This window comes from Physella acuta, unplaced genomic scaffold, assembly GCF_028476545.2.
Source record: "Physella acuta isolate Inbredline_101_S28 unplaced genomic scaffold, ASM2847654v3 ptg000567l, whole genome shotgun sequence".
NCBI classification, from domain to species: Eukaryota; Metazoa; Mollusca; class Gastropoda; family Physidae; genus Physella; species Physella acuta.
Window position 1 is genome coordinate 455,561 of NW_026732086.1, and position 15,979 is coordinate 471,539.

The window sequence follows — 15,979 nt, forward strand, 5'->3', positions numbered from 1 at the left end:
AGGCTAACGTGAACTGAACTGTTTTCTGTTTTAACAAGGATATTTCTATTGTGAAAGTGATCTGATTCGTACTTTACTACGAGAAATCAACATCCCTACTTGATACTTGGGCGAAGCTTACCTACACCTAAGGACACTAAGGCTAACGTGAACTGAACTGTTTTCTGTTTTAACAAGGATATTTCTATTGTGAAAGTGATCTGATTCGTACTTTACTACGAGAAATCAACATCCCTACTTGATACTTGGGCGAAGCCTACCTACACCTAAGGACACTAAGGCTAACGTGAACTGAACTGTTTTCTGTTTTAACAAGGATATTTCTATTGTGAAAGTGATCTGATTCGTACTTTACTACGAGAAATCAACATCCCTACTTGATACTTGGGCGAAGCTTACCTACACCTAAGGACACTAAGGCTAACGTGAACTGAACTGTTTTCTGTTTTAACAAGGATATTTCTATTGTGAAAGTGATCTGATTCGTACTTTACTACGAGAAATCAACATCCCTACTTGATACTTGGGCGAAGCCTACCTACACCTAAGGCACCAAGGCTAACGTGAAGCACCACCAAGTTGAGACGACCACCGTCATCAATCCAAGACAACAGATTCTTATGATAGTTAAGTACCCTTTCCTTTAATTATTTTCCACCCCTAACTCGGTGATTTGATGTGTGATTTTAACATTGAGGTTTAACTTTGCTATAATACCCCCCCCCCCCCCCAACGTGCTGTGCTCGTCATCAAGCATTCAACTCTTGTCTACGTAATTTGTGTGTGTTTAGAGACATTTGACCCTTGTTGTTACGTGATCTCTAAACGGCCTCTGTAAGGTCTATATATCCACAACCAGGAGACATTCCTAGGGTAGAGGGCGTTTTTTTTTCTATTTTAAGAAAAACGTTAGGGCTCCTTTTTGTGAATATATAATTTTGTGTTAGTTGTTACCGTTCGGTTTGTACTTAGTACTGTCTACTGTTTAGTCACGTTTTGCTTGTCGTTACTCTCCTGTCCACTATCCTCTTTCAGTTTTCGTACAATTCGTGAGACAATCTCTCCGACTTAATATTATACATCCTTCACATTACCTTGACAATACCTGAAAACTCCTCACGATCAAATTAATCCAGGCCCCAACCAAAGGTAAGTAAATAATATAATGGACAAAATTGAGCAATTATACAATTTAGGCAAGAAAAACAACCTATCGGGTGACAACTTAGACGAATGGGTAGACAAACGCTTGAGGGAAATAGAAGAAAGAGAAGCAAGGAAAGCTGATAGGGAAGCAGAAAAACAAAGGAAAACACTAGAGCTAGAACAAAATAGAATCGCAGCAGCAGAAAAGGCCAAATTCGACTTCGAACTAGAGAAAGCCAGGATAGGAGCGGCTAAGTTAGAACTTGAGGCCAAAATAGAATTAGCTAAATTGGAAGCCAGCAAAATTGAACAAGAATCTAAAACAAAATTAGAATTAGCAAGACTAAATGCGGAAGCGGATAGGACAAGGCAAGTAGACGTAGATGGGGGTAGGTCGCAGTGCATCTTAAGTAAACTGCCGAAATTTGACGACAATAGTGATAATTTAGACTCGTATATCAGAAGATTCGAAACGATAGCTAGGTCTGCGAACGTCCCAGAGTCACAGTGGGGTACTCAGTTGTTAATTTTAATAGGTGGAAAGGGGTTAGATGCATGTCAGAGCTTGTCAGAAAAAGAGATGAAGGAATATAAGACGCTAAAATCAACACTTTTAGAGTACTACCATTTAACAGAAAACGCATATAGGTTAAAATTTCATAGCCTTAGGCCCTCTGACACTGCCGACTTCAAAATATTCGCTAACGAAATAAAGACGACGTTCGAAAAATGGTTTGAGGCATCGGGGCTAGATCCTTCCTTTGAATCCCTGGTGCAATTCGTCATGGTGGATAAAGTCCTAAACTCGGTAGATAAGGATGTTTTCAGTTACCTACAAGAAAGAAAACCTAGAGATCTAAAAACCGTCACCGATTTATGTCAGAAATATCAAGCAGCCCACCCTGACAAACCAATGTCGGTCAACGCCACCCAATTTACCCCCCTCATGTTCACAACACAGGTAAAACAAAAGCCCACATTTGATGCAGGATCGCCACCATACCCCAGTAGAGGTAGAAGCCCGTATAGAGGTAACCCATTGGGGTCGGGAAACAACAGATCGTCGTCTCTGCAAAGGTACCCACAATGTTTTAATTGTCAGCAGTTTGGTCATACCCTAAAGTATTGCCCGGCACTCGAGCAGGACGCTGTTCAGTGTTTCAATTGCAACAGATTTGGCCACATGGCTAAATATTGTCGTAAGCCCCGCTATGATAGCCACAGATACAATACAAACCACACGAATCATGCAAACAATGCCTGACACGCGTTCGTGTTAAACAGCAGCCCTATTACAACATTGGGCACAATTAAATGTAGAGTAGGAGGTAAAACAGTCAGTACACTTAGAGACACAGGAGCGAACATTTGTGGTATTAGAAACAAATATGTAAAACCCAACCAGTTCACAGGAGAAATGTTAGATGTAGAGTGTTTTGGTGGGATTACCCACAAATGGCCGGTTGCTTTTATCGACATAGAAACACCTTATTATTCGGGCAAAGTCTTAGCCGTAGTCTTCAAAGAAGGTCCATATGACCTGATTCTGGGAAATGTGAAAGGTATACAAAGTCCATCTGATGATCAAATCTCCGAGTGGTTAACCGCTAACCAAATCAATATAGCGCAAACCAGATCACGGGTAACTAAAGAAAGCACGCTGGAAAAGCAGGCCGTTGTCGCTAACGATGGGTCGACGATCCAACGTTCAGACCGCCCTACCGAGGTGTTAGAAAAGCACGACGAAAAGCACGACTCTATGTGGGATCCGACCGAATTCCAAAGGGAACAAACCAATGACCCGAGTCTTGTCAAAATTTTTAAATTAGCAAGTAAAAACTCCAAAACTACATCCAAAACGACCGAACACTCATTTGCCTTAAAGAACAATACACTAATCCGAAAATTTAAAGACAGACATAAAGAATACACCCAGCTAGTAGCCCCGCTTAAATACCGACCAGTCATATTGAGACAAGCTCATGATTTATCTCTCGCTGGCCACATGGGCAGGAGAAAAACAAAACAGCGGATACAAACATCGTTTTATTGGCCAGGAATGGACAAAGATATCTCTAAATACATACAGTCATGTCCCCGCTGCATGAACAAAGAAAGGACCCCACAGCCGGCGCCTTTACAAAAGACTGATCTAGCATGTAGACCCTTCGAAAAAGTTGCTGTAGATATCGTTGGCCCACTAAACCCTACATCACACAGAGGAAACAGATTTATCCTAACTATCGTTGATTTAGCGACGAGGTGGCCTGAAGCCTACCCCCTGAAACACACTACCTCTGAAGATATTGCTAGCTGCCTACTTCAATTCTTCTCCAGAACAGGCTTCCCTGACACCATACTTTCTGATAGAGGTCCTCAATTCACATCGGAGATAACTCGTCAACTCTCTTGTTTGTTGGGTATTAAGCAAAATTTTACTTCCCCGTACCACCCTCAGAGCAATGGTGTTTGTGAACGGCTAAATGGAACGATTAAATCCATGATAAGCAAAATCCCTAAAGAAGACTCGGGTAACTGGGACTTATTTCTGCCCTGTTTACTTTTTGCCTATAGAGAGCTACCACATTCAGCCACCGGGTTCTCACCATTTGAGTTAGTTTATGGTGCAAATCCTAGAGGACCCATGCACATTATGAAGTCGATGCTCCTTGATGAAAAACTAACCCCTGACATCAAAAACACATACGAAAAAGTCGTTGATCTACGTGAGCAAATTATTAGGTCTTGTGAAATAGCGAGAACATCATTGGAAGAAGCAGGGGAACTCTATAGACTTAGGATAAATAAGGGTAGGAACCTAAGGAAGTTTAGGGTGGGGGATCAAGTTAGAGTGCTATTGCCATCCAAAGAGAATAAGCTACAGCTCGCCTGGCGAGGTCCTTACACCATCCTAAAACAAATATCTAAAGTCGATTATGAGATAGATATTAATGGAAAGTCCAAAATTTTTCATGTAAACATTCTGAGTCCATTCAACATCAGACCCCCTGATTTAGACGTGACTGAACCTACAGCTTCAATTAGTTGCGCGATGATCCACGAAGACAAGGATGAGGACGAATGCGAAATCCAAACACTGCCGTCGGATAACGAATCATACAGAGATGTAAAATTAGGACCCACGACTCCGGAAATTCAAAATGAAATTACCAAACTATTGCTAGAGTACAAGGATACCCTATCTGCCACCCCTGGTAAGACCAGCTCTATCGAGCATGACATTAAGCTAATCTCAGACAAACCAATCAAGCTACAACCTTATAGTATACCCCTACACTACAGAGATAAGGTCCAGGAGGAAATTAATGAGCTCATAAATGCAGGTATTATAGAAACGTCAGATTCGCCGTATGCTGCGCCTATAGTGCTGGCCAAAAAGAAGAATGGGGAGATAAGACTTTGCATTGACTACAGACAGCTCAATAAAATTACCATCCCCGATGCTGAACCAATGCCTAATCAGGAAGAACTGTTTGCTAAAATATCCCAAGCGAAAATTTTCTCCAAATTTGATCTATCAAGAGGATATTGGCAAATACCAATAAAAGAGTCGGCCAAGAAATCTACCGCATTCATCACACCTTTTGGTCTATACCATTGGAACTTCATGAGTTTTGGTCTGATCAATGCCCCAGCCACATTCAACAGACTGATGAGGAAAGTTCTAATTAATAACCCTGACACGGTTGCATACTTGGATGACATCTGTCTGTTTTCACAAAATTGGACCGACCACATCAAAGGGTTGAGGTCGCTACTAGAATCTTTAAAATCGCACGGGTTGACAGCTAGACCTAGTAAAATTGAGATAGGAATGCAAGAAATAACTTTTTTGGGCCATGTCATTAGCCACCAACTTGTTAAGCCTGTAGGGGATACTGTACAACGAATATTAGACCTCCAAATCCCTAAAACAAAAAAAGATGTTAGGAGCCTACTAGGGCTATGCAACTATTACAGGAAATTTATCCCCAATTTTGCTAGCCTACTTCACCCCATCACAGAATTAACAAAAACCAAAGGCACTGGTATGGGTAAGGCTGTTCATTGGACCAAAGAATGTGACGACACCTTGAACTACATCAAGGCGTGTTTCGCGCAACAGCCAATCCTTAGACTTCCTGACATCAACAAGCCGTTTACACTGACCACGGACGCATCGTCTCGTGGTATAGGGGCTTGTCTGATGCAGGAAGTTGAAGGACAGCTCCATCCGGTACTATACATAAGTAGAAAACTATCTCCTGCAGAAAAAAATTATGCAGTTATAGAAAAGGAATGTTTGGCAATTGTTTGGGCAGTAAATAAGTTATCAAAGTACTTGTTAGGATCCCCCTTTACTTTAATGACCGACCACTCACCCCTAGTTACGCTGGATAGGAAAAAATTAAGTAATGCCAAATTAACAAGGTGGTCGTTAATACTGCAGGATTTCGTTTTCAACATAGTGTATATTCCCGGTGCGCAAAATAAAATAGCAGATACGCTTTCCAGGTCGTGACGCGTCCAAGAGGTAGGTAGTATTCGTCTCCCATTGTGAACTGTAAGCCCCACATGCTGATGATAACAAGCACGCAAACACTCCAAATCATGATTGTTTTTCCACCCACCCCCTACCCCTGTAGCACTAAACTGTCCTTGTAAAGGAAAGGGTACATGTCTCTATGTTATTCTAGTTTCCCACATGTATCCATACCAACTATTCACCAGTGTATACACAATTTGAATTTTCAGCTGTACCCGTTGCTATAGGTCGAGAGCGCATGTCAGTGTCAAGAGTTGAAACTTATAGCCCCGCGTGTGAGAGTCAGACAATGGGTCCCATCCAGTCCCATCGTTGTTGGAAACTTGACCGTTGTTCTCGGCCAACCCCAAGCCAACGGGGCAAATGTTTATTTTTTTATTTCATTCTTTCCTTCTTTGTGTCTTAATTGCCATTGTAACTTTCCCCATCTTCATTGTATTAGCTTGATTTGTTCAATTTTTTTTTTATTATTATTGTTTTTTTTGTATTGGTGTATTACTTACCACTATGCCATTGTACCCCAAACTATCTCTATGATAATGTGATTAAATTAGTTGTCCTGTTAAAGGCCAATGCCATGGAGCTGAATGTTAGAATGTTATTATATCAGTTGTATTGTTGCATGTGATAGAGAGTGTGATCAGTTTGTGAGCTGAATGTTATTGTATCTGTCGTATTGTTGCATGTGATAGAGAGTGTGATCAGTTTGTGATCATCGCTGGCTTTGCCAGCTTGTCAGACGAAGGGGGAGATGTTATAACTGGGATTAGCATAGGATAGAAAACTAGGATAGAATATCGTTTAAATCTTAATAGTATTTATGGCCACACTACTATATTGTTTCATTGTAGATTAGATAGATCATAATAGCTGTAATAGGAATAACCCTTAGTGTATTTGATTGAACGTTCCCTTACTAGATACAAGTCTGAATAGCCTGTAGTTGTCCCAGTCGTAAAAAGTTCGAGTTAATGTATGCATAGGTCAAGCGCCCGCCCCTCGCGGGACTGCTGGGGTTAGGCAGGGTTTGGGTTACCTTAGGGTGAAGTTGGGGCCGTGCGAATGAATTAAGTTAGTTGAATGCTAGACTTGTTATCGTGTGGAAGTGTGTGTCTTGTGCTCCGTGGCAGAACTCTGTGCTAGTTTATTTCGTGTATTAAAAGTCTTAAAAATCGTACGTGTGTTGGCGTTATTAAATCAAAGTTTAAACTGTTACCTCAACCCTCACTGCAGTCATCACCACCATCAAAACAAAGCACACCGATGACTACATAACAGAAACTACCAGACACTTTGAATTGGATGTCACCGAGTTTCCCATGTTGTATGATCGCTGCCGCGAAGAATTGAGCGCGTTACGCTAAATGTAATAATATCCAGGACCATGCCTCAGGTTAAGTGATATCGTCATTACCATTTATCAGCCCAAGCCAATATTACCTCCCCACTAAGTGATGCATTTGAGTGGTTGGTAGGTATTGGTAGAAATAATTGCACACTGCAAATTGCAAGAACGGTATTATTTATTGAGGGGATATCTACCGCAGTAAGTATTTGATAGTTGAGGACGGGGGGTTATTATGAAATGATACTTTGAGCGCTAAAGACGGTGTTTTGGTATAGAAGGTCAAGGTGGGGGGGGGGGGGGGGGGGACAACTAAGAAATTTTTCTGGTGTTTTCGATTGTGTTTTTTTTTCCTGATGCCATTAGAACAAGCAGGAAGACCGGGATGGGGGGGGGTGTTACAGTGTTACATTATTAAGTCCGACAGCTTGGCGAGGGGGAAAAATCAGGTTTAAAAAGAAAGGGTTAATGCTGTTGTCTAAACATGTGTCGGGGGGGGGGGGGGGGGGTAGTGGACGTAGGGTTAGGTGATGTTCTTAGCTGATGTTCTTAGGTGATGTTCTTATTAGATGTTGATAGGCGACATGTTTACTGGTACACTGAGTTCTGGAACCATATTTGGTAAGAATGTTCTAGATGTTGCAGAAAATCATTACATGAAAATGTCATTTGTGTTCTAAATTTGTTTTGCAACTTGGTGGGTGAACTCTTGTACCGTGTAAGTGTACCTATGTTACAGAAGTGTAACTTTCCACTTTTATCATATACCGTGTACTTGTACAATGCTGTGAAACCCTTCCCCACCTCTGAGTGAAAAGAATTTTTGGAAGAAAAACCAGAAAAAAAAACATAACTGTTACTATGAGCTATAGGAACCCACTATTACTCATGATGTTCGCAACGAACTATAGGAACCTAGTATAACCCATGACCTTCATATCTAGCTGTAGTTGCATTACTTGAACATGCGGAATGACCTGATGTCGATTGATTCTTATGCACGACATTACATCAGTGTTATGTGAAGTATAAAATGACAATTTGACCTGCAAAGCCACCCCTTCCCCACACATAAACTACCCCAACCTCATCCCAACACAAAAACATTAACAAAGGTTAAAGCTTTAGAAGCTTGAAGCTTAAGTTTAAGTTAGGTGAAATTCTTTGGCTAAACTTTCGTTAAGGAAGAGATTATTCAGTCTTATAAAGAACATTCCTCCAACCCCCCATCCTCTCCAATACTTGCCAAAATATGATCACCCCCACAAAAGACCCGACCCCCCCCCCCCTAGCTTCTTACAGTGGATACCTCCTGAAGAGTTAAGAAGGCCACTGAATAGCTCCTCATACATTGTTGTCTAAGCCTCACATAGATGCACGTTAAAGATTACACGGGGCGGCGCAGGTATACAAGCACCCTGAGCGTCTTGCAGACAGAAGCATTTCATGCTTAACTGACCACAATCATCGGCGACACGCTTGGCCTGTCATGAGCTTTAATCTTTTCTCGCCGTGCCCGTATTGTAATGGTAAATACAATCGTATACATCTCATAAAGCATTCACAAAATTGAATCCGGCACCGCGAACCTTCTATTTAATAGCTTGTTATTTAGATAATAATCTCATTTTTTTTTAAAGTTGTGTCTTTCTCTAAAGAGTTAATAAAAAATTTATTGTTTGTACTCTTCTTGGAGAAAGTTTTTATGGAGAGGTTATACAGTAGTTTTTTAATTGTAAGTTTTGTGTAAATAATAAATGTGTTTAAGTTTGTCTTTTTAAGGCTAGATCAAATTATAAGAACGTTTAGAAGTTATGTCAAATTTTTATGTCCACCTCATTCATAAGCAGACGTTCTAGATACAGATGAACTCTACTTCCTTTATGTTGTGTGATGTACGGTAACCAAATGGTACTTTACTCGTGTGGAATACAAAACAAGGGTTGGAACACGGACAGAAGGTGAAAGGTGGTTGGTGTGAGCAATAATACAAGGGGGGGGGGGGGCACAAACTGCTGCCTTGTAATCAAGGGCGCCGGGCGTTGATTGGATACAAAGAGGTGACGGAGGTTTGAACACCGGTCGTCAATGAATGGGTTGTGTGGGGCACACAGCAGGCCACCTCTATGTTAGTTCTAGGAGATAACGCGAGGTGACTGGGGGAGGGGGGTGGGCTTGAACCAGGGTGTGAAAAGAAACTTTTTTCTATAGCTTTTTTTTTAGCTAAAATTATTAGTGTTGTTTGTAAGCGCGCTTGTTCCGCCCTAACCCCCCCCCCCCCTTTCCACACAGGAAGGTGTGAATTATTGTGTGGGCAGGCGTTAGGGGGCAGGCCTTGATGGCCGGTCCGGTTTTAATGAACATGTTCCCACCCGGTTCGCAGACAAACAGGAACTCTGACGACAGACAAGAAAGCGAGAGACGGGGGGGAAAACACGGGACAAATGGGGACTTTTGTCTAGCGGTGAATGAAAATTTTACGCTAGATTAGCCCGACCTGCGGACGGAACGGAGCGTTGAGCGGGGCGTACGTTGCAATTTAGCAGAGCCCCTGGTGGGAGTTTATAAAGGCAGGGGTGGAAGAGGGTTGGGTTGGGGTGTCGAGTGGAGGGAGGGGTGTATCCGTGATGCAGGGTTGATGCAGAAATTTTCAGAAGCTTAAAAAATATAGTCTTACATGGCCTACAGACTCGCAGGTTGATAAGTGTCCATATTCTTCATACAATCTTCCCCACCGCCAACCCCCCCCCCCTACCTAACCATTCACCCCCACCCCCCACCCCCCTACCTAACCATTCAACCCCAACCAATTAGCCTGCAAATGTCGTGAAAAAAATACCTAAGTAGACAACTGGCGCTTGAAACAAGTAAATAACATTGTCACGCATGGATGATCAAAGCCGGATCAAGGACGACGATTATCTCTTTAAAAAAAAAACAACGTATTTCCCGGTTGAGTGGTAAAATAGTTGGCCTGACACGGCATTGCCGGATGCCGGACCGGCTCTTGAACATTTCCAGATTGATAAGCGTGACAGAAGACTGTCCTACCACCCTATTTTACAAAACTTGGTTGAATTTAGTTTTAAACTTTAATCAAACCGCACACGATTCGTAATGGATTGGAAGATTGGTGTATTGAGTACTTTATGGATTGTATGCGCCAGTATGTGTATGTCAATACTTTATTCCTATGGCGTGTAGTAAATGATAACTTTGTACAGTATAATTGGCCTCCATTTATAACGTATCCCAATGTTACAACAGTTTAAAATAATTGATTACCGCGTCATACCTGGCATGTAATCGATGGAGGTGTGTTCATGTGTGTGTGTGTGTGTAAGGCAGTGATAGTTAGCTGTAGAATGTTTTGGTTCAAGTGTGTTGATGTGTGTTGATAGGGCAGTGATAGTAAGCTGTAGAATGCTTTGGTTGAAGTGTGTTGATGTGTGTAGGGCAGTGTGTTGATGTGTGTAGGGCAGTGTGTTGATGTGTGTTGATAGGGCAGTGTTAAAGTTAGCTGTAGAATATTTTGGTGGAAGTGTGTTGATGTGTGTAGGGCAGTGTGTTGATGTGTGTAGGGCAGTGTTAAATTTAGCTGTAGAATGTTTTGGTGGAAGTGTGTTGATGTGTGTAGGGCAGTGTTAAATTTAGCTGTAGAATGTTTTGGTGGAAGTGTGTTGATGTGTGTAGGGCAGTGTTAAATTTAGCTGTAGAATGTTTTGATGGAAGTGTGTTGATGTGTGTAGGGCAGTGTTAAATTTAGCTGTAGAATGTTTTGGTGGAAGTGTGTTGATGTGTGTAGGGCAGTGTTAAACTTAGCTGTAGAATGTTTTGGTGGAAGTGTGTTGATGTGTGTAGGGCAGTGTTAAATTTAGCTGTAGAATATTTTGGTGGAAGTGTGTTGATGTGTGTAGGGCAGTGTGTTGATGTGTGTAGGGCAGTGTTAAATTTAGCTGTAGAATATTTTGGTGGAAGTGTGTTGATGTGTGTAGGGCAGTGTGTTGATGTGTGTAGGGCAGTGTTAAATTTAGCTGTAGAATGTTTTGGTGGAAGTGTGTTGATGTGTGTAGGGCAGTGTTAAATTTAGCTGTAGAATGTTTTGGTGGAAGTGTGTTGATGTGTGTAGGGCAGTGTTAAATTTAGCTGTAGAATGTTTTGGTGGAAGTGTGTTGATGTGTGTAGGGCAGTGTTAAATTTAGCTGTAGAATGTTTTGGTGGAAGTGTGTTGATGTGTGTAGGGCAGTGTTAAATTTAGCTGTAGAATATTTTGGTGGAAGTGTGTTGATGTGTGTAGGGCAGTGTTAAATTTAGCTGTAGAATGTTTTGGTGGAAGTGTGTTGATGTGTGTAGGGCAGTGTTAAATTTAGCTGTAGAATGTTTTGATGGAAGTGTGTTGATGTGTGTAGGGCAGTGTTAAATTTAGCTGTAGAATGTTTTGGTGGAAGTGTGTTGATGTGTGTAGGGCAGTGTTAAATTTAGCTGTAGAATGTTTTGGTGGAAGTGTGTTGATGTGTGTAGGGCAGTGTTAAATTTAGCTGTAGAATATTTTGGTGGAAGTGTGTTGATGTGTGTAGGGCAATGTGTTGATGTGTGTAGGGCAGTGTTAAATTTAGCTGTAGAATGTTTTGGTGGAAGTGTGTTGATGTGTGTAGGGCAGTGTTAAATTTAGCTGCAGAATGTTTTGGTGGAAGTGTGTTGATGTGTGTAGGGCAGTGTTAAATTTAGCTGTAGAATATTTTGGTGGAAGTGTGTTGATGTGTGTAGGGCAGTGTTAAATTTAGCTGTAGAATATTTTGGTGGAAGTGTGTTGATGTGTGTAGGGCAGTGTTAAATTTAGCTGTAGAATGTTTTGATGGAAGTGTGTTGATGTGTGTAGGGCAGTGTGTTGATGTGTGTTTATAGGGCAGTGTTAAGCTTCGCTGTAGAATGATTTGGTCGAAGTATGTTGATGTGTAGGGTTGTGTTAAAGTTCGCAAGCTATAGAATGCTTTATGCTAAATTGTAATGATATCGTGTGTTAAAGGCTTGGGCTACTGATAAAAGTAGCAGTGGTGTAGTATTGTAGAGACAGTCCTATGACGGCTTGGAGACCAGATATGGGATGAGACAGCAGAAGTAGAGAGCCGGGTTAAAGCTTTTAATGGACTGTAGAACCAGGGTTGGATGAATGTAAGAGGAAGATGGGGGGGGGGGATAATAAAACGTGTTGGAAATATAACATAAGAATCAAGAAGGAAGAAAAATAGCAATGGGGGTCGCTGGATTAGAGATTAAGGATGGGCACAAATATTTACCTTCGTAACACGCCACCTAACAAAGAGGCGTTGAGACATTCTGGAGGGGAGAGTCGCCTCTGAACTTCTGCTACGGTGACCTTGTACTTGGATGTGGAGCTGAGCAGAGACAGACGGCCCGGCACGGAGCAGAAGACGTCACTGGGTGACGCAATGTGTGACGACACGATCAAATCTTTGCTGTTCTCGTTTTTCGGCCGGATTCCTGAAAGCATACACAAGAGTTCTATTTTTAAATACAGATTTACGTACACAAATATTGTATTCAAAAAATGGTGAAATGACTATTTCCAGAAACCTCAGGCATCGACGCTAGGAAAAGGTCATTTCCCTGTGGATTATCCTGCTACAGAAGTATATGAACAAGAATAGGACACGGAGCGTGGATGGGGAATTGCAAATCAGGACTGCTAAAGTTGTTTGGGCGTCGGCCGCTGAGTGCATGCAGATAGCCAGCACGCGCTAATTCAAGGTCATTACTGGCCATCGCGAGACCGTTGTCATACAGCTCGCCTCATTTCGTCGTCGCCATCTCAGCGAAACGGCGAATACAATTGTTCGTTGTCTTTGTCTGGCCTCGTTTGAAATGTTCGCCATCTTTAAATGTTCGGTTTTTTTTTTCTTGGTTTTTTTTTCTTGTTTTTTTTTTTTTTTTTTTTTTTTTTTTTTTTTTTTTTTTTTTTTCACAGCATTCAACGCCTTATTTCTAAAGTCTTATTCCACAACAGGTCTTTTTTTTTTAGTTTAAAACAGATTCTACTTCCGGTTTCCGGAACCCTTCCAACCAAGGTGCCGTGGGATCAGGCGTCACTCCCTATCGGTATCAGAGTATCTGGTGACGCCGCGCGCCTCAGAAATCTTAATGCAGTTACACCGTGCACACAACGTCACTTTGTTTTACACAAACTTCCCCGGCCCGTACGCACAAAAAATCTTCTCCAGTTCATCATCGCCCCTCGGAAAAGTTAACTCGATTTGTTGAAAATCTAGTTACAGGCCTGCAGATGCATCGCGGGATAGAATTACGGATGCCGAGGATGGGGGGAAAAACACGCGCCCATTCTTGTAAAAAGCCGGCTAAAACAGCGAGCAAAACACGAGGCGACAGAAGTTATCTCGTTGAAAATGGCTCTTAGCGTCCAATCACACGGCCAGAGTAAACGGCAAGGCTTCTTCAGTTTACCAAGAGGGTAACAAGCCGGGTCCGGCTCTTTATCCGGGACGGACGCTTCCGTGTTTGCTTAACCATGTCGGGTCAGCTTTTAAGAAAGTTGCAATTTCTATCCTACGTTCAAGAAAGTTGCACTTTTAACATACGTTCGAGAAAGTTGCAATTTTTTATCTATATTGAAGAAAGTAACATTTTTAATCTATGTTATATACGTTTCTTCTAGCTAATGGGATTACTGACGAGTTACGTAATTAAACTCTTGGGAAATAATATCTAGCTCATTAAATATATTATAGATCTACATATATGAAGATAAAACTTTATTCTTATCACTTTAATATATATTTTTTATAAATTTGTTTCTCATGCCAATATTTTGCTGTCCATTCAGTTATGTTATATGGATGTAAGATAATTTCGTCTTATATTTTTTAATCTGTATCAAACATCACAGAATATCCCCTCGCCTATATATAAATTTAAATAATATAGCCATAACCTAATTTCCGCGAAGCTCTCGAAATTTGTCTGTAGTGAAATGTCTCCGCGAAGCTCTCAGTTGAGTTGATACGGCGTCGTGTCAAAGACTATCTCGTCTCCTTCACGAACCGAGAGCTGAGGCGAGAATCTCCAGCCGCCATTACACGGGTCGTGTTACCCCCGTCTCGTCTCATTTACCGGAAGTTATACGCCTGTGAACCTTTTAAAGAGACCACAGTCCACTTGGGGGGGGGGGGGGGGGGGTAGGAGACAATACCGACCGTTCCGACAAGGGAACTGTTATGAAAAAAAAAAATGATTCTCCTTTCGTATCTTAATCAGCTAGTTTGTCAAGGTGCGCGGGTGGAATGGTGGCAAACAGCGCTTGTTAAAATGTTGGATTGTCCCCCATTTACCCAAACACCTGACCCGTAGTGACGGTAAGGGGACGCGACTCAAATAAGGAGGTGTGGGCTGGGAGAAAACCTCCACGGGGAGCCCGCTTCCACCAAAGGGGAAGAATCCACGGATGGATAAAAATTAGCGGATAGAGTTACGTTTCAAGGTGTGAAAAGCGAGAAAAGCGCTAGCTGTCATTTCAGCTATTTAAAGTTGGGGTCTTTAGATTATAATAAACACGTACAGGTGTACGATTTTTTTCTCCTTTTGACGACAGGAAATAAAATAAATAAGGGTTAGAATTAAGACCCATCAGGGGGTATATTCGATAGTGAGTCGGTCTGGAGTTGTGAATTAGCGGGGCTGGATCCCACGCTGGTTTAACATTTTCATCAACTAATCTGTTTAGATATTAACAGTATAAGGCTAATATTATGTTAGTTATTTAGACGTGTCGGTGTGTTTAGGCCAAAAAGGTCGCTAAAAGGTGAGCAGGCCTACACAGTGAAACCCACGAGATGAAACCTCATCCACGTGTATTCATCTGGACTGTTATAATTTCATCATTTGATAAAACAGAAATTAAATTGTTTTGTAGAAGAAATTTTTAAAAGTAAACCCATACAGATTCCAAAACCATAACTGCCCCCCCCCCCCCTACTCCCCCCTAAACTTGTGTTCTGAATGTAAGTACCTCACCCCACCCCAAACCACCACCCCCCGCGCCCACCCCCTCCCTCATTAAATGCCCAAACGGTACCCACCTTTCCTGATGACTGAATTGTGTTCTGAATGTAAGTAACTGACCCCTACCCCCCCAACCCCGCCCCCTCCCTCGGTATATACCCAAACATCACTCACCTTTCCTGATGACTGAATTGTGTTCTGAATGTAAATATCCACTGCCATCGTCCAACTGGGGCTGAAGCGAAAAAGACAAAAACAAAATTATTACTGGGAACATTATTTTTATATGTTCATCATTTTTTTTGTATCAAACAATGGAAAGTAATAAGGATTAATTGATATATTAAGGCTTAATAAGGTATATCTATTAATCCCTGATTAGTTTGATTAGTTTCGAAATAGTTTGGTATTTTTTTTTATTTTTTTTACTTTGAACCAGCATTCATGAACGTTTTAGTTGGATGTGAAAGTTTAAAAAAGGACATTGAATCTTATTTTGTATTATTTACAAATTGTTCTATAACAAACCGCGATTATTTGTAAAAAAATTATTTAAAAACTGATGCCGACTATTGCCACAAAACTTCATCAGTAATCACAAAACTAACGAACATCTGTAAGCAGACTTTAAAAAAATCGTGGGCGAGAATATTTTTTTTTTCCGACCCAACGCGTCCGTGGGTCACCGAGGGTAAGTGGTGCAATCAATTAAACTGTAACACTCCATCCTAATTCTCGCCAATGCTCGTCAAGTCTCGCACTCGGCCTCACCTTTAGAGCCCCATACTACTTGATGAAAGAATCTAAACGTCGATAGCGCTACCAGGCGTAGCCTCCGACACCATTTTTTATTAAAAAAAAAAAAGCCCGAACAGTTCTTCATACACTGTGCTTTAGGTTCCCAGTTT

The 15,979-nt window shown here is 41.5% G+C and overlaps 2 protein-coding genes across 2 annotated transcripts in view; one reads left to right on the plus strand and one right to left on the minus strand.

The window, feature by feature from the left end:
* LOC131946709 (transcription factor AP-2-beta) overlaps positions 1-15,979 on the minus strand; it is a 121,311-nt gene that overhangs the window by 13,878 nt on the left and 91,454 nt on the right. The window contains exons 4-5 of the mRNA XM_059307623.1: positions 15,246-15,306; positions 12,335-12,539 (exon numbers count right to left, since the gene is read on the minus strand). Of these exons, the coding sequence (XP_059163606.1) occupies positions 12,335-12,539; positions 15,246-15,306 (266 nt within the window). The remainder of the gene's footprint in view (positions 1-12,334; positions 12,540-15,245; positions 15,307-15,979) is intronic.
* LOC131946710 (uncharacterized) lies at positions 1,101-6,856 on the plus strand. Its single transcript, XM_059307624.1, has one exon. It carries the CDS (start codon positions 1,166-1,168, stop codon positions 2,408-2,410), a length of 1,245 nt encoding a protein of 414 aa, XP_059163607.1. The 5' UTR covers positions 1,101-1,165; the 3' UTR covers positions 2,411-6,856.

What these genes read in the sequence shown, in the direction of transcription:
- LOC131946710 (XM_059307624.1), top strand. Translation starts at nt 1,166, where the DNA reads ATGGACAAAATTGAGCAATTATACAATTTAGGCAAGAAAAACAACCTA.